Source organism: Ochotona princeps, chromosome X (genome assembly GCF_030435755.1).
Source record: "Ochotona princeps isolate mOchPri1 chromosome X, mOchPri1.hap1, whole genome shotgun sequence".
Taxonomy (NCBI): Eukaryota; Metazoa; Chordata; class Mammalia; order Lagomorpha; family Ochotonidae; genus Ochotona; species Ochotona princeps.
The window spans coordinates 37,947,909-37,967,366 of NC_080865.1; the positions used below are offsets into that span (position 1 = coordinate 37,947,909).

At 45.6% G+C, this 19,458-nt stretch overlaps 1 protein-coding gene across 1 annotated transcript in view; it reads left to right on the forward strand.

Moving 5' to 3' along the window:
• The first annotated feature begins 1,397 nt into the window (after positions 1–1,397).
• Positions 1,398–19,458, forward strand: part of MTMR8 (myotubularin related protein 8) — a 92,350-nt gene continuing 74,289 nt past the window's right edge. The window contains 1 exon segment of the mRNA XM_058658791.1: positions 1,398–1,616. Within this exon segment, the coding sequence (XP_058514774.1) occupies positions 1,593–1,616 (24 nt within the window). The 5' untranslated portion in view covers positions 1,398–1,592.

Genomic DNA, 19,458 nt, shown 5'->3' on the forward strand with positions numbered 1-19,458 from the left:
TGCAGAAACATTTTATAACACAATTAACATAATATGTGAAAAATCCAATGCCAGAAACATACTGAATTGGGAAAGACTGGAAGCTTTTCCACTAAGATCTGGAAGTAGAGAAAGATGTCCACTTCCACCACTGCTATCCAACATAATGTTGGAAATCCTCAACGGAGCTATTAGACAAGGAAAGGAAATTAATTGAGTTCAAATTGGAAATGAGGCATTAAAATTATCTCTGTTCACAGATGACATGATTCTCTACATAAGAGAATTGAAAACCTAGTAAACAGAGTATTGCAACTCATAAGAGAGTTTGTCAGGGTAGCAGTGCACAAACTCAGTGAAAATAAGTTAATGGCCTTAGTATACACAAACAACTCCATGGCTGAAAAAGAACTTGTAAGAACAGTTTCTTTGCAAATAATAGACAAGAATCATAAATGCCTTGGAATAAACCTAACCAAAGACATGGAAGACCTCTATGCTTAAAATTATAAAATATTTAAAAAAATAAATAGAAGACATTAAAAGATGGAGAAACTTACCATTTTCCTGGATCAGAAGAATCAACATCACCAAAATAGCCACATAATCGAAAGTAAAGCACAGATTCAATGTGATTCCACTCAAAATCCCAACATCATTCTTCTCAGAGCTAGAAAAGATAACACAAAAATGCACCTGGAAACGCAAGAGAACCTGGATAGTCAAAGCTATCTTGGATAACAAAAATAGAGCTGAAGGAAGTACAATTCCACATCTCAAGACATACTACAGGACAGTGGTAATCAACACAACCTGATACTGGTACAGGAACAATGAAGATCAATGAAGCAAAGGAGTGCAGAGAGTTTGTCACGCATTTTGGTATAAGGACGGGTTAAGCCGTAGCCTGTAATGCAGGCATCAAAAGCAGGTGCCAACTTCGGAGAGTCAGAAGAAGATCCTGGCTCCTGGCTTCATCCTGGTTCCATCCTCGCGATTATGGCCATTTGGGAAGTGAACCAGTGGATGCAAGAGCTCTGTCTCACTCTATCTGTAACTGTTTCAAACGAACAAACAAAACCAAGTAAATAAAAAGGATGAGTTAGTTTGAGGTCATAATGTCTTTAATTCCTGCTAACAGGAATACAGAAGTAGAACTCTCAGAAGTCTGTTTAGTTACAAATACGAATGCAAAAGAAAGGTCATGGGGCCTGTTTTGTACTACATCGATTAAGCCACCACTTGCAACATTGACATCCCATCTGAAGTAGAGACTTTACTTCAGATCCAGCTCCCTGCGACAGCAACAGAAGATGGCCCAAACCTTGGGCCCCAGAAGAAACTCCTGGTCCCTGCAATATTCCAATGTGGGCTTCAAGATATGGGGCAACTATCGAGTTTGGGTCGGAAGAAAGGGCAATTGCCAGGAAGCAAGATGGTAATATTGGCTACTGGTGAAGTATCGCGATAAGAGCTTCCGCGAGGATTGGTGCGAGAATTGGAAATCAGCTCCGGGAGGGCGGAGGTAGGAGCCAGAATTGGGCCAGAAGGTGGCGGGAGAGGTGGCAGCGGGTAGAGTGCCCCTAAAGGACTCGGTGGCCGGAATTGTCGTCATGGAGTCTATCATGGTACCCAAGGTAAGGAAAAAACGGAGGCGAGTCTGGGAGCTGCGAGCGCTGTTTCAGTTGTTAGCGGAGAGCCAATCACATCCTTCAGCTTCCTCACAGTGCTCTTTGACGCCCCCTTCCAGTGCCGGGAGTGGCGTTTTCTTTCTCGGTCCACACCCCCTTTTCAACCCAACTGAATTTTTCCTCTGGACCCAACTATGGGCACCTGGAAAAGGTGCAGCCTCCGTTCCGCTGCGACACCGTGGCCCTGTGAGCGCCTGCGCCCCTTCCCCCACGCCCCGCCCTGGCATTCTGACCTCAGTGCCTCCCCACCTCTGCCCTTATTCTAGCTTGCAACACAGTTGTCGCACTTGTAACTGCCTTTCGCGAATACCCCTCGTGGCTTTGCTTCCCGGAGAGTTACTTCCTTTATCCAGCGTTTCCTCGCCATTACTCCTGGCTTGCTCCTAAGATACAACCCACTGAATGCCTGGACCCAGCCCTAACGCGGCGGCCGTCTCTTCAGGGCAAGCCTGGCGTGGGGCGGGGGGTGGGGTGGGGGAAAGGGATGGAGCTGAGTGGACCTGGCCATGCCAGCCTCCTACAGAAACTCAGGAGGTGGCAGTGCCCCCCCCCCATCATTCCTGCCTGGTTATTCTACTGCCCTCCTGTGAGAGTGGCTTCTGTTGTTTGTTTTCTTTCAGAGAACGTAGGGTCCCGGTCCCGACGCCAGCCCCTTTTCATTCGCACCCGTCTCCCTCATGTCATTTTTTCCCCTCTTGTCTGATACTGAGGAGTAGTAAACAGTTCGCCGCTAGTCCGCTTACTCTGTTGATGTTAGGCTAACTGAAGTTTGTGCAAAAGTAGCTCGTTTTCATTGAAAGGCCATGCCATTTGAAGCCAGGGAGATTTGCATTAAGTCATTAAGCAGTTCTGCCCACCCCCCCCCCATCCAGTAGCTAAACACTAAACCAATTCTTTAACTTCTTTGACCCCTGAGTTTCTTGACATCTTCCATATGGGAATATGGAAATTTGCCCTACTGACTTAACAGGGTAGTCGTGAGAGTAAATAAAAGGGTGTGTGTTAAAACTTTATGATAAACTGTGCTCCCACATGTTATTTCCTTTAAGCTTTATTTATTTTTATTTGAAAGGCAGATTTACTGAGACAGTGAGGGCTTCCGTCTGCTAGGTCACTCCCAAAATAGCTGCAGTGGCCAGAGCTCAGGTGGAGCTTCCTTGCAGTCTCCCACATGGCTGCAGGATTCCCAGGACTTGAGCCAATTTCCACTGCTTTCCCAGGACATTAGCAGGAAGCCAGATTGCAAGTGAAGCACCTGGTGGGACTAAGACCGGTGCCCATGTAGGTTGCTGGCACCACAGGGTGGAGGATTAGCTCGTTGAGCCAGCCCCTCACATGTTGAAAACAGGGATGGGAAACCTTTTTTTCTGCTGGGGACCATTTGGATATTTATAATTCACTGGCCATACATAATTATCAACTTAAAAATTAGCCTATAGATGGGTTGAATTTCAAGTCTTACCGTGGTTGCCTTGGCAGGGCCTTCTCAGTGGGCAGCATTCCCTACTCCAGGCTTAAATGCTTGATGCTGCCTGAGGGACAAAGTAGGACCCCAGACTTTAAGCTTCTCATTTCCTGATTCCCTCCTGCTCCATGGAAGATAGCCATGTCCATTGTAGTAGCCAGCCTTGCCTTTCTCTGCCCCCCCCCCCTTTTTTTAAGATTTATTTATTTTATTACAAAGTCAGAGAGGAAGATCTTCCGTCCAATGATTCACTCCCCAAGTGAAAGCAACGGCCGCTGCTGTGCCCATCTGAAGTCGGGAACCAGGAACCTTTTCCGGGTCGCCCACTCAGGTGCAGGGTCCCAAAGCCTTGGGCCGTCCTCGACTGCTTTCCCAGGCAACAAGCAGAGAGCTGGATGGGAAGTTGAGCTGCTGGGATTAGAACTGGCGCCCATATAGGATCCTGGGGCGTTCAAGGTGAGGACTTTAGCCGCTAGGCCACACCGCCGGGCCCATGGGCCCTTTTCTTTTCAGATCATATCATTTGCACTGGGTTTCCTGGCATATTTTAGGATAGTGATGTCATTAAAGCAAGGGCCATCTGCTATCTAGACAGTACTTCCACTCTCAACCAACCTAACCCTGGGCCACTCTACTTCCTTAGTTCAAAAGCAGCTCACCCAAATATTCTGTTTTTTCTTTCCTCATTTTGACCTTGGGAGAAAAAAATGAGGCAGAACTGCTCTTGCCTTTGAGCATTGACATTAAAATATGAAAGTCTCCCTTTTTAGGGGGTTAAATTACAAATTAGTTGACTGTATAGTAGTTGCAAAGGAGAAGAAACAGTTAAGTGAGCTGTATAAATGCAACTGTAGCAGCTAACATATACTAATGTTTATGTGGCAGGTGCTGTGCTAAGTGTTTTGCATGAGATATATCTTCAGTCCTCACAACAGCCTGTGAGAAAAATAAGCATTATTTCACATGTCACAGATGAGAAAATTGAGTCCCAGGTGGAGTGACTTTATCTAAGTGCTCAGTTTCACAGTGTGCAGGACTGGGATTTGGGCTCAGAGAATATTCACTGACATCATAGCCAGACCCTGTATTTACTGTTGTGGGTCTTTAAAAATTTTACTTTTATTTTGTTTGAAAGGTAAAGAGGAATACAGGCAGAATGTTATCTTTATCCTCTGGTTCACTTGCCAAATAGCCACAACAGTCAAAGCTGGGCTGGGCTGAAGCCAGGATCCTGGAACTCGATTTGGGTCTTCTACATGGGTGACAGGGACTCAAGTACCTGGACCATCATCCACTGCATCTCCTGGGATGTATATTAGTAGGACACTGGATCAGAAGAAGAATAGCCAGGACTCAAACCAGGTACTCTCTTATAGGTTACTGGTGTCCCAAGCAGAGACCTGAACTACTCTCAAACATCTGCCACTCTGTGTGTTTTGAAATACAAAATCACCTATAGTCTGCAGTTAATGTTGTTGGTTTTTTAAGTTTCTGGGAAGTGTTAGAGTTGCACTGATGACTTAAGAACTTTTCAAGTTACCTGTTTTTACAAGAGGGAGAAATATCTGTCTGGTCTACCGTAGGACAAAGAAATAACTGGGTTGGTTAGTGTGCATGTCAAGGGCAGAAACTACTTAAAACATTTTTTCTCCCCCTTGGGGACTGGAGTTGTGGCACAGCAGGTAAATCTATGACATGTGACACTGGTATCCCATATTGATGCACATATCCCATTTTGAAGTCCCAGTTTGAGTTCCAGCTGCTCTACTTGGGCCCTGCAATATAGACCTAGATGGAGTTGGGTCTCCTGTCTGTTGGGGCCATTTGGGGAGTGAACCAGTGGATGGAAGATCTCTGCTTCTCCCTGTGACTCTGTTTTTCAGAGAAATAGATTTTTTTTGTTTTCCTTTTAAATTTCATTTTTATTTTATTTTCAAGAGAGGGAGGGAGAGGGGGAGAGAGAGAAAGAGGGAAGGAAGCGAGGAGAGAGAGCTCTCCCATGGACTGATTTATTCCTCAAATATCTGTGACATCCAAGGTTGGTCCAGGTCAGAATCAGAAACCAGGAATTCAATCCAGGTCTCCCATATGGGTAGCAGGGACATGGCTGCATGAGTCATGATTTTACACCTCCTACAACATGTGGGAAGCTTGATCAGAAGCAGACTAGTCAGACTTGAACCAGACACTGATACTGGGATGCAGGCGTCTCAAGTGGCAATTCAACTGCTATGCCACATGCCTAAAACTTATATATATATGCATATATATATATATATATATATATATATATATATATATGTGTGTGTTTGAAAGGTAGAGCTAGAATGTAGATACAGAATCAGGAATCTTCCCTCACTGGTTCATTCCTAAGATGCCTGTACCAGTCAGGACTGAGCCAGACTCATCTGGGTCTCTCATCTGAGTGAGATACCAAGTACTTGGGGAAAATCATCTTCTGTCACCCAGGATGCATATCGCAGGAAACTAGAATTGGAAACATCGTTACACTTCAATTCATTCAGACATCAGATGTGGCATACCAAGCAGCATCTTAACTACTAGGTCAACCACTTGCTCAAAAATGACTTTTTTTTTTTTTTTTAAAGAATCTATTATTCTAACATTTTGTTTTAATCTTTATTACAAAGGTGAGGTGGTTACAGACTCATGTAGGCCTCTGATTAAGATGGAGAATATGAGTTTGGCAGGGGTGGGTGAAATAAATGTTTCTGTCTTCCCTCCTGTGTCTGCAGGGATGGGAACAGGGAACGGAAGAAGATACGCCTCTCCTTACTGTCAGGCTACATCAGTGCCGGGGACAGAGGTGGTCAGATGTCGCCTTAGAGACAAGGATGAGGGCAACAATGTTCCAAGTGTGTTACTTGAGTGGTCCTGAGTCCTGATTGTTCTGAAAACTTGCTGGTTTCATTGTACCAGAAATGAGAAATTCTAATGTTGTTTGTCCATGTCTGCCTCAGTGTATCCATAGACCTAGGTGCCTGTTCTAAAACCTGGTCTGGAGTGTTGTTCAACCTGCCCTTCTCTTTTGTATGCATTTTAAATTTTATTTTTAATGTTATTTACATAGTTGAGAGGTATGTGCACCCATATGGGTTTCCAGTTAGGGCGGAGAGAGTCAGCTATGGAGGAAGGTGGATGGACAAATGTTTCAGGTCTTTTTGTTTTTATCTCCTGTTCTACTGGGGGTTGTGGAGAGGTGGGTTGGAAGAGGGGGAAGTGGCTGCTCTTTGTTGTCGAACTACATCAGCACCCAGAGATGAGGGATGGTCATTTGATGCCTTAGAAACTCTGGTGTGGGGAAGAGTGTTCGGATGGTACTTCTTGAGTGGTTTTTATACTTTTGAGACATTATCAACTTTGTTGCCCCAGGGTTTAGAAAATCTTTCCAAGGTCTAGTGGCTGACAAAGTCCACCTCAGTGTGCATTCATAGACTCAGATACTTGCTGAAAAGCTTAGCCAGGAGAGTGGTCCAACCTGTTCTGTTTTCCATTCTCTGATCAAACAGTTGGCTGTTCTCTGCTGTCCTAGATGAGCTGGCTATTAGTGTTCCTTGGGTGCATGTGGGCATGCTGTCCATTGCACAGACATTAGCAATCAAGGAGGCCCAGTCTCAATACAGGTACTCCAAGGTCAGACTACATACTTTGTGAATTTGGCTGTGGCTGGGGAAGTCAGGGAGTCCCCCGAGAAACCTTGCCTGGGGTGATTTCAGATTTGACCATTGTATGCCCTAGCTGGTTGAGGGTCAGGTTTGGTCTGTCACCTCTGCCACCCAACACACATGCATACCAGCGGATGCAGCTACAGGAAGAAGTTCCCAGCTTCTGGCTTCACATCAGCTTAGCTCCAGCCGTTGCAGCCGTTTGGGGAGTGAACCAGTGGAGGGAAAATATCTCTGTCTCTCCTTCTGTTTGTAAATCTGCCTTTCCAATAAAAATAAGTAAATCTTAATTTAAAAAAACTTATGTGTTCCCATTCTTTTTTGTTTTTGTTTGTTTTATACATACATACAGAGAGAGAGAGAGAGAGAGAGATCTTTCATCTGCTGTTTCACTCCCTAAATGGCAGCAACTGCCAGGGCTGAGGCAGTAGGAAGTCAGGAGCCAGGAGCTTGTGCCATCTTCCACTGTTTTCCCAGGTGCATTAGCAGGAACTTGGATCGAAGTGGAGCAGCCGGAACTTAACCCAACACCATAGGCAGTGGGTTTACCTACTGTGGTACAGTTTTGTCCATCTCCCTCCCACACATTTTTCATTTTAAATTTGAAAGACAGAACCCTGGTAGAGAAATATTTGAGATCTCCCTTTCAGTGGCTCACTCGGTGTATGTCTGCAACAACGAGGCTAGACCCAGCTGAATCCAAGAGCCGTGAACTCAGTCCAATGGCAGTGGTCTGGCACTTGGACCACTGTTTCTGTTTGACCTTGAGTGAGTTTTCTTTACCAAAAAGAAGCTCCTCTTTTTCTGACATCAATTTGTACTTGAGAAACCCCAGGTAAGCAGTTGCTCCTTAAAGCCACCCAGATTTGTTTTAAGATTGTGTTTTTTTAGGTATCATTTGTGGTTATTTGTTACAATACTTCTCTAAAAGATCAGGACAAGGTAAGTTCAAAGCTGGTGTGGATTGTATTTTTAACACTTGTGCCGAATGACCTTGTACATTCTGATACAAAGGAGTTCAATTGCTTTTCACTCTTCCCATCCTAATATATTCCCCTCCTAAAAGTGTGTGTATACATTACACACATACTTGTAAAAGGAACCCTAAGTTAGGGATGCCTTTCATTAAAGCTTTTTAAATATGTGCAGACCACAGAGATTGTTTTCATGATGGATGTTCTCTGTTGGGGCAAGACTTCCTTTGGACATAAATGCAACTGGTGGATAATGTTACATGTTGGTATTCTGAATCCAGATGTCTTTTGTTTTTGCTGTTTATCCATATTATTGCCAATAATTGTGGCAAATCAGGACACTAAGTGGATTCAGAATCCTCTGAAGTGCAACTGATTTCCTCTCTCCGATCCTTATTGGAAGGGACATGAAAACATAGTTTATGGTCCATAATTTATCAAGATTAAAGAAGTTATATATGTCACAGTGCTCTGTCTACAGCGTAGAAATGCAAAACAACAAAGCTATTGGATGCCTTGCCTGTAAATTAAAATCTGTATAGTGCCTGTGGTTGTTACGTTTTGGATAATAGTTTTGAGTATCTCCTAAAAGGCCATATGTTGGAAGCTTCATCCCCCCATCTTATGTTAATGAATTAAAATAGAAATTAATTGAATTCTGATGTTTGAAAACGAGGCAAAGTGCTTGAATTAGGTTGCTAGGGCAAAGCCTCTGATCATATTATGGGGCTTTTAAAAGAGACACATAGGTAATAAGAATGTTCCCTGACTCTGCTTCCTGTCTGTTCCTCCTCACCTACTCTGCTGGTAACAGCACCCATTCTTATCAGATGTTACACCAGTGCAGCTGTCCAGTCTGGAATGGTGATCCTCCAAAGCCCTGAGCCAAAATAAATCCTTCCTAAGTAGCTACTCTCAAGAGATAGCACCGCTGATTTCCCCATATTATTACAATAATAATATAATAATAACTTTCACAGTCAGTCATAGTCTATTATTCCGCTATTGAAGTGTATCCTGACTTTGTAGGTATGGACAATGGCAGAGAGTCCAGCATCCTATTGTCAAGATACATTTAATAGTTTCACCGAAAGTCCCTGACTGTCATGTGGAAGTAGAGATGCATACTGCATTGTATCCTCACATCTGGATATGATAGTCTCTATTACACAGTTACTATGTGTCCCCTTAAATGAAAAGCCATAAAAAATCAACAGGAGAAAATAGAAAACTTACCATGCCATGAAATTAAATAACATGCTACTGAATGACCAGTATGTCGCTTAAGAAGTGAAAAGGAGGGGAGGTTGTAGGAAAATCCCAGACCCTATGGCATTGTACCATAAAATTAAAAAAAGAGAGAAAATCAAAGGCCTTCTTGAAGGAAACAATGCTACTGTGTGACTTATGAGTCAGTGAAGAAAAAGGACCCATTTTTTGAAGAAATAAAGATAAAAATATCAAAATCCATAACGTGTAGCAAAAACAGTAAGGGTTATTGATCGTGTATTTTGCATGAAGATTGCCATATATATATATATATATATATATATATATATATATATATCCTTTTGGGATTGACTCATTTTATTGAGTATCATGGTCTCTAGCTGAGACCATTTGGTTGCAAATGGTAGAATTCCATTCTTTTAAATGACTAAGTAGTATTTCATGTAGTACATGTGCCACAGTTTCTTTAACCATTCCTCTTTTGATGGGCATCTGGGTTGTTTCTATGTCTTTGCTATTGTAGGTTCTGCTGCTGTAAATATAGGATTACAGATGCCTTTCTCATATGCAGATTCCATTTCCTTTGGATATATTCCCAGAAGTGGGAAAGCTGGGTCATATAGCAGATCAATTTTCAGGTTTTTAGCGCTCTCCATACTGACTTTGGTAGCCTACACTCCCACCCACGATGAAGGAGGGTACCTTTCTCCCCACATCCATGACAACAGATGTTGTTAGCAGAGTTCTGAATGTAGGCCAATCTCACTGGAGTTAGGTGGAATCTCAGTATGATTTTCATTATATTTCCCTGAGAGCTAGGGAACTTAAGCATTTTTTTTCATGTCTATTTGCCTTGTAAATTTGTTCTCTTGAAAAATGTTCATTTTCTTTACCCATTTCAATCAGTAAGTAGTAAATTCTTAAAAAAACAAAAAGTTGACTGTGATCCACCTATTTATAGCTCCTCCTTCCTTTACCCTAAATTTCAGTGACCATTGAGAGCCATAGCTTTGTTTTTCCCAAAGTTGTATGGTTGTAATAATATTTAGCCTCCCATTTCATTTTCCCTCCACCCTTCAGAAGTTTCTGATCCCTATTCTTAAGGGTTACTGAAGGATGTGAATTCATCTCATCCTCTTTAGCTACTTTTTGCTGATTAGGATCAAAGGGCTTGCCCGTCCCAGGTTTGGAAATGTTTATCTCATCTAATGGGTCCGTCTGGTGAGCCATACAGAGTCTAGGCTGTGCCAGTAGCTGTGTCTGCCGCATTGTCATTCCCACTCTTGTTTTTTTTTTTGTTTGTTTGTTTGTTTTGTATTTTTGTCTTTTGAAGCATCATCTGGAGGCCTTGACTGGTTCACAGGAGTAAGCTTACTCATGCCTGGGTCTGATCCTCTTTTCTGCACAGTAGTCATCACAGAAAGTGGTATAGCATGCATTGTGTGCTCTGATGTCAGGATGCATACCCCTGAGCTCTGATGCTTGAAATCAGATATTCTGTCATGTCTGGGAGCAATGCCAAAGACCATCAGTGCCCCTTCACCCCACCAGCTGAACTGCCGCCTCAGGTCCCTGGCTTAGTGCAGATACATGACATGGATGCGACTCCCTAGAACTGGTCAGGCTTCTGACCGAGGTTGGAATGGTATCACACAACTGACACAGTATGCCCAGGGCCCGTCAGGCACATAACTTGCCTGAAAGTATCAGTGGCGCCCACTCCCAGAACCCCAGCCTCAAGCCCTTGGCCAGATTTAGTAGTATAGTACGGGTGTGACTTGTCCCCATCATCAGTCCTCTGCTCTGCCATTCCCAGACCAGCACATTGCATGCCATTAAGTACTACCTGCCCCTAGTCTTAAAAAAACAAAAAGTTGACTGTGATCCACCTATTTATAGCTCCTCCTTCCTTTACCCTAAATTTCAGTGACCATTGAGAGCCATAGCTTTGCTTTGGGGACTTCAGGCCCCTAGTCTGCCAGTGACCATCAGTGCCTCCACCAGGATCCCAGCCTCAGGAACCTGGCCCAGTGCTGTGGTTTGCCAAGGATGCAGCATGCTATTCCCAGACTTCTGCGTTGGCACCTTACGTTTGCAGCCTGACTAGGACTTGTGACATTTCTGGCCTGATTACTCCCACACAGGTGCGTTGGTTCACCATGGATACCTCCTGAAAAGGGCCTGTAAGGCTGCTGGCCGACTGGCATGTTGGAGTGACATGGGTGCAGCCTGCCTAGAATCCATGCCTAGGACCCTGGCATCCAAACACAAGCCTGCACTTCCAAAATCTGGGTGTTGGCAAACCATAGATGTGGCCTCAGTAGGACCTGTGAATCCCTTGTCTTGCCAGCTCTGTATCGGCACACTATGGGTGTGGTTTCCTAGGGCCTGTGAGGCCCCTGACCTGGCTGCTCCCAGACTGGAGAGTTCTTGTGCCTCGGGTGCAGCTCACCTAGGACCCATGAGACCCTTAGGCTGCTCAATCCCAGCGTGTTCATACACTACAAGTGTGGCCTGCTTAGTTCCCAAGCATCAGGCCCGTAGCCTGGCTACTCCCAGACTGGTGCGGTGGCCCACCGTGGGTGTAGCCTGCCTAAAACACCAGCACCTAGCCCCTGGCCTGTGCTCCCGGATCAATGTGTTCGTGTGCTGCAGGTGCAGCCTGACTAACTAGGACTGGTGAAACTGTTAGCCCGTCTGCTCCAAGGTGGCGTGTTGGTGTGCTGCAGGTTGGAGAGTCTGCCTAGGACTTGTGAAGCTCCTGACCTGCCCACTCCCAGACTGGAGTATTGTTACACAGTGTGCTGGCTGCTCCCAGGTCTCAGACCAGCTTGTTGGAATGCAGCATGGGCACAGTGGGCCTAGGACTCAGTGTCAGGCCCAGACCAGCATGGTGCCCCATCGTATCTGCAACTCGTCTTGGACCTTAGCGTCTAAGCCTTGACCTGTGCTCCCAGATCTGTGGTGGGTATGTGTGGGAGCAGCTTGCCCAGGACCCTTGAGGCCTCTGGCCTGCCCACTCCCAAACTCTAAGGGTGGCATACTGTGACTCTGGCCTCAAGCCCCAGCATCAGACTCCTGGTCTGTTACACTCAGACCTGTGTGGTGGCCTGCCATGGGAGCCTAAGAGCCCCAACATTCTGTCCCAGGCCTGGGCTCCCATTGGCACATTGCTGTGTGGCCTATAGGATCCATGAAGCTACAGGCCTGCCCACTCCCGAACCAGCCTGTTGGCACACCATATGTGGAGCCTACCTAGGACCCCATTGTCCAGACCATGGCCTGCAATTCCAGATCAGCACATTGGCACACTGTATGTGTGACCTGCCTAGGGACTGTGAGTCCCTGTCCTGCTCAGTCCCAGACCAGCATATTGGCGTGCGGCCTGTGTAGCCTGTCTGGCCTTTCTGGGGCCCTGGAGTTCAAACCCTGGCCTGCATTCCCAGGTTGGCAAGTTGGTATATTACAGATGTGGCCTGACTAGGACTTGTGATTTTCTTTTCCTGCCAGTTCCCAGACTGGCACATTGACACATGGTGTGTATGGCCTCACTAGAACCATGGAGACATTTAGCCTGCACGCTTGCAGACTGACATGTTGGAACACTGCTGATACAGCCTGCCTAGGACCTGTGAGACCCCTGGTCTGCCTACTCCCAGACCACCATGTTGATATTTTTAATTTTGTGTTCGTTATTGTGCTTTTAGCTTTAGTTTCCAGTTCCAGTGGTTCATTGGTGATGCACAAGAAACAAGTATTGGGCCAGTGTTGTGATGCATTGGGTCAAGTCATCACCTGTGACACTGGCATTTGCTGTGAGGTTGGTTCAGATCCTAGTCACTGCACTTCCAGTCTAGCTCCCCAGCTCCCTGCTAATGCATCTGGGAGGACAGCAGTGGATGGCCTACATACTTGGGTCCCTGCCACCCATGTGGGAGACCTAGATGAAGGTCCAGATTCTTGGCTTCAGCCTGGCCTTGTCCTAACCAGTGCACACGCTTAGGCAGTGGTCCTGTACATTGATGATCAATCTTTATCTCCTTTTCCTCATTCTGTGTCACACTCTGGTTCAAATATATGGATTAATATTTTTAAGAAAATTATTTTTGCATATTAATCTTATATCTAGAAACTTTGGTCTAATTGCCTATTAATTTTTGTGTTTTTGGTGTTGATTCTTCTGAATTTTGGACATAGAACATCTTGTCATTTGCCAACAAAGACAGGTTTTCTTTTTTAAATAATAATCTTTGGGCCAGCATGGTGGCCTAGCATGGTAATCTTCTGCCCGCAGCATCACTGATTCGTGTCCTGTTTGCTTCACTTTTAACTCAGTTCCCTCTTTGTGACCTGGGATCCTGTACCATGTGGGAGACCTGAAAGAAGCTCCTGACTTCTGATCAGCTCAGCTCCAGGCATTGTCTCCATTTTTGGCATGATCCAGCAGGTGGAAGATAGCTCTCTCTCCTTCTCTCTGTAAACCTACCTTTCAAATAAAAAGAAACAAATCCTTTAAAAATTAAAGAATAATTTAAAAATTTTTTTTACTTGACAGATACAGAGAAAGTTTTTTTTTTCCTCTGCCGATTTACTCCCCAGTTGCCCACAATAGCCAGAGCAGGGCCAAGCTAAAGCCCAGGAGTCTAAAACTCAACCAAGTCTCCCACATGATTGTTGGGGACACAAGTGTTAGCCATCAACTGCTGCCTCCCAAGCTGTACATTAGCAGGAAGCTAGAATCAAAATTAGGAGCAGAGTTTGGACTTGAATCCAGACACTCCAGTATGGGATGTAGGTTTCCCAAGTAGTGTCTCAATTGCTGAATGCAACACCCAACCCTAGAGCCAGTTTTATTCCTTTCCCAATCTGTATGATTTTTATTTTCTCTTATGCTGTTGGATTAGCTAGGTCTTCTAATATAGTGTTGAATGCAAGTAAGCAAAAATACTTTTCCTTGTTCCTGGTCTTAGCCAGAAAATATCTAGTTCTTAAAATTAAGTATGTTGTTAACTATAGATTTTTAAATGTTCTTTAACAAATTTAGCATATATGTGGGTTGGGTCTGGGTATGCCGCACTGGGCTAGGCTCCAGCACCCACTGGTGCCCATGAAAGCCAGTGTGGGTGTAGGACAGGCTGGGCTAGGTCTTGGCTCCCACTGAGCCATGTGAAAGCCAGGTTTGGGGGTGGGCTAGGCAGGGCTGGGCTGTGGCACCCAACAGCAAGACGTGGAATAGATATGGGCTGGTTGGGCAAGGCTGTTTTACCTGCGGGGACATGAGGTGGGCCAGGTCAGGCTGAGCCAAGAACCCACTCATTTGCGGAAGATCTGCAGCTGGGAAGTAACTTAATAGAGGAGCTCGGGAAACTCCTCTGTCAAGACACAGTCCCTGCAAGTGAGCATAAGAACTGAGTCTGGGGACCCAGCACAATAACATAGCGGCTAAAGTCCTCGCCTTGGACACACTGGGATCCCAAATGAGTGCCAGTTCTAATCCTGGTGGCCCCACTTCCCATCCAGCTCCCTGCTTGTGGCCTAGGAAAGCAGTCGAGGACGGCCCAAAGACTTGGGACCCTACACTCACATGGGAGACCTGGAAGAAGCTCCTGGCTTCTGGCTTCAGAGTGCCTCAGCTCCAGCTCTTGCAACCACTTGGAGAGTGAACCATTGGATGGAAAATCTTCCTCTCTGTTTCACCTCCTCTCTGTATATCTGCTTTTCCAATAAAAAAGTAAATAAATCTTAAAAAGAAAAAAAGAAAGAACTGAGTCTGGGAGCAGCTCAGACCAGACCAGGGTGCAGTACCCACTTGATTATGTGTGGCTCAGATCTGTGGCTGGGCTGGGCTGGGCCTGTTCATAGCACCCATTGTAGATATGGGATCCAGAATAGGGGGCAGGACAGGTCAGATTGGGCCACAGCGCCAGCCAGTTAGGGCCAGGACTGGGAACAATATAGGCCGAACTAGGCTGCAACACCTGCCAGCATGAGCTGAAACTGGGGACAGACCAGGCAGAACCAGGCTGGGTATGGCTACAAGACCTGTAGACCTGCATGTGAGCTGGGTTAGGGGAAGAGTCAGGCTGGACTAAGTGGCAATATCCACTGATGCATGCAGGAGCCAGAGTAAGTGCAAGCTGGTCAGGCTTTCCTGCAGCATCAGTTGGCAACTGTTGACATGGGCGGGACAAATCCTGTTAGGCTAGACTGCAGAACCACCTGAAAAGTACAATATTTGAGGCTGGGAGTGGGCTTAGTGGAGAAACTGTGGGCACCTGTTAGAGTGGCTGTAGCTCCTACCAGTGAGCATTTGAACCAGAACTGGGGGCAGGCCTCGCTAGACAGGCAGTAGCACCACTGGCATAAGTGTGGGGTCAGTCAGACTGCGCTATGTTGCAGCACCCGTTGATGTAGATGAGAACCGAATAGGATGTGGGGCTGACTGGACCAATCTGCTGCACATGCCGGCCTGTGCACAAATCAAGGGGTGGGGAAGGCCTGGTGAGGGTTTTTAGGATTCACTCTGACTAGGCTGTAGTTCTTACTGGTGTGCATAAGGGCTGAGTGTGTGGTGGGCAGGGTTGGGCTGGTCCACAGCTTCCATTGGTTTGTGCATGAGATGGGGCTGGGGCCAGAGCTGACTGGGCAACTGCAACCACCATTATGTGTGGGGGCTGAAGTGGTCGACGGTCTGAGCCAGACTCCGCACTGGCTGGTACACACAGGAGTCAGTTCTGGGGTCACCTTATGGGGTTTCTTTGAGAATCCCCCCAAACTGAACTGCTGGTCTCAAAACTCCAACCACAGAGAAAAATCACAGGATCTGATCATGAGTGCCTGTGTCAGAACTGGGAAGCCTGGGTTCCTGAAGTCTATGCAGTAGGCAGCATGCCCAGATGCACATGGTGGACATGACAGATCATTGAAGCCTGCAGAGGGTGGAAGGCAGAACAAATTGGACAACTCTGCAGCCATTCATTCATAGCAAGTATCTGGGTTAGTGGAAACCCTAAGGTGAACTGTCAGTCAATGGACTTTGGAATGATTTCCTCAACCAGTGAAATCAACAGCATCTCAGAACTATCCCTGGGTACTGATGTGGTTATGCTGCTGGAAATAGACCCTCCTTTACTTTCCCCTTTTCCCACAGATTGAAGAACTTGAGAACAAAAAAAAAATGGAAACAGTTGTCTCGTCCACTTTGCCCCATTAATTGACTTCCCACCCTAATCAGTGATCCACATGGATGTCTATCCTTCTCAACTACATAAACATCATTCTTATTTATTTATCTGTCTGTTTGTTTATTTTGAAACAGAGAGAGGGACTCATCTGCCAGTTCACTCCCCAGATGGCCACAGAAGTTAGCACTGGGCCAGGCTGAAATTAGGAGTTAGGAGCTTATTCCGGGTGCCATGTTGGTGGAAAGATCCCAAGAACTAGACCATCTTCTGCTGGTGTTTTTCCAAGCCATTAGCTTGGGACCCTGCACCCACGTGGGAGACCTGAAGGAGGCTCCTGGCTTTGGATTGGCTCAGCTCCAGCCGTTGCGGCCGTTTGGGGAGTGAACCATCGGAAGGAAGATCTTCCTTTCTGTCCTCCTCTCTGTATATCTGCCTTTCCAATAAAAATAAATAAATCTTTTTAAAAAAACAAATATCTGCAGTTTTCAATAATTTTGAAAAGATGACTCAAAATTCATTTTGTATTTTCAAAGTTTTATTTTAATATTTATTATAACAATGAGGGGGTTAAGACCCCCTGTGGGCCTCTGATTAGGATGAATATGGTTGGGGTGGGGAGATGGGTGAGATAAATGTATAAGTTTCCCCTTCTGTGCCAGTGGGTGGAGGGGAAAGGAATGGGAACTAAGTGCTCTGCTCTTTGTCACACTACATTAGCACCCGAAGAGGGAGACAGTCTTTTGATGTTGCCTTTGAGGCTCTGAGGCGGAGAAGAATGTTCTTGATTGTTCTGAGAAGTTGTTGGCTTCAGTACAGCAGAGGTGAGAGATTTTAAGGCCTGTTGGCTATCCTTGTTTACCTTAGTGTGCCCACAGACCTAGGTTTTAGTTTTAGAGCCTGGTTGGAGTGTTATTCAAGCCATCCTTCTTTCCATCTTTTGATGAGTTACTCAAAGTCTTCTGTTGGTTTAGGTGAGCTAGCTGTCTAGTCTTTTGTGTTCATCTGGGTATGTTCTACATTCTTGCATGAGGGTCAGCCACTAACGTGGCCCAGTTCTGCAACATGTACGCTGGGGTTGGACCACGTGTCTATGTGATTTTCCCTGAGGTTGAAGAGTGGTCTAGTGGAGCCCCCTAAGAAAGCTCATGTAGGGGATCTTCAAGACCTTACTTTCCCATGCACCAATAGGTGCAAGGTTGGACTCGATCTGGCCCCCTGCACCGGACAGTGTACAAACCAGAGAGCACAGCTAGCTGGTCAGTCCTGCCCCCAGCCCTGGCTCTCTTAAGAACTGGTGGGTGCTGCAGCCTTGAGCCAGTCCTCAAGCCAGAACTTGCGTGCAGCAGTATGTGCTGCAGCGTAGTTAGGGTAAACTCATGCCTGACCTGCCTCTTGCCTCGGTTTTCCGTGTGCTGATGGGTGCTGCTGTATAGCCCAACCTAGCCCACTCCCAGCCTTGATACAGGTAGTTGCTGTTGCCTCACCCATCCCAGCCCACCAGCAGCCTGTACATCAGGGTGTCCTGTAAGACCCCTTACCAGGTGCATCCTCAGCCCCTGTCCTTGCTTGCGCTGGCTGATGCCGTGGCTTAACTAACTCATCCCGCCTTCAGCCCCTCCAGTGAGCCAGCAGGTGCTACCATCTATCAGGGGCATCCTCAAAGATCTGCTACCAGTGCCACGTGAACCCACTGCATTCTTGCAAATGCCAGCAGGTGCTTAGACCCAGCCTGGCATGGCTGACCCCCAACCTTGGCTCTCATTGGTGGGTGCTGCAGTCTAGTCTGGCCTGGTTTGCCCCCAGTCCTGACTCTATAAGTGCAGGTGGGTTCTTTGACCTTACTTAGGGAAGCCCTTCAGACCCCCCCCCCCTTCTGATTCACCCCATCTCAGCTCTCTCACTTACCTGAAGGTACATAGTGGCCTGGTCCATGGAAGCCCACTGCAACCTGTCCTCAGTCACCCAGCCCATGATAATCCCTGTGTCTCCCACACATGCATAGTAGTGTCGATAGCATTGGAGGGTGGGGCTCTGGCCAGTGTGTACCCATGGTGACACTACCCCTGTTCCCTCAGATATTTAAAAAATAAAATAACAATCATGCTGACACACTAGTGCAGTTAACACAGAGTGGTGTTAGCAAGGGCCAGAATGCTAGCCACCTATTGGCTGCTTTCTCCCAGTAATGTAACCCTAACACGGTACAAGGCAACTTAGGAGCTTACCTATAGCTGGAGAAAGGTAACTTTTGAATTTGATAACCTCAGGTGTACATGATTGAGTTCACCACATGTACCTTGATTCTTGATATATTGTTATTGGTCCATGTAAGTTTGTCTCTTGTTTTTATTGTGTGTTTAACTAGTCCTTAATCCCATTTTACTCCTGTTGCACAGGCAAGCATTTTGATAGGATTATTTGTTACCTCTAAAACATATTTGTTGGTATACATGAATTTTGTGTTTATATAAATCAGGAGTTGGGAAGCCTCTTTTCTGCAAAGGCCATTGGGCATTTATTTTTAATTTAAAAATTTTTATTTTAATATTATATACATAGTTGAGAGGGATGCACACCCATGCAGACCTCTGATTAGGGTCAAGGTATGGAGGAAGGTGGATGGGACAGATGTTTCAGTTTCTTTTTGTTTTTCTTTTTGTTTTTTCTCCTGTACCCACAGTGGGAGAAGGGGGATATGACAGTCTTTGCTGTCAAACTACCTTAGCACCTAGGGATGGAGGATGGATATTTGATGTCACTTTAATGACTCTGAAGTGGGGAGAAATGTTCCAAGGGTGTTACTTGAGTGGTTTTGATAGTTCTGAGATATTGTCAACATTTGGACATATATAATATTATTTATGCAATACAAAATTGCTTAAAAATTAACCTGCTGTGGATTTATTGAATTTCAAATCCTGTATATAGTTGCCTTGGTAGGACAGGACAAATGACTTTTTGGACTTTATATAGCCCATGAGCTTGATATCCCCCACCTTTGAAGTAGTAATGTCATCAGAATAGCATTCTGTTTTTTACATTTTTTTTTACTAAGTATTTTCTTTCAGCTGCCAAGTGGTGAAGAAGTACATCTTTGTATTTGCCCTCATGTTTCTGTAGAAAAATTTTTAGGGCTTATTTTTAGGAATTGAATTCCTGGGTCATAGTGTATGCATTTTTTTATTTTCATGAGGTAGTTTCAGGTTGCCCTCCTGAATGGCCCCATCTCACTTGTAATAGATGCAGAAT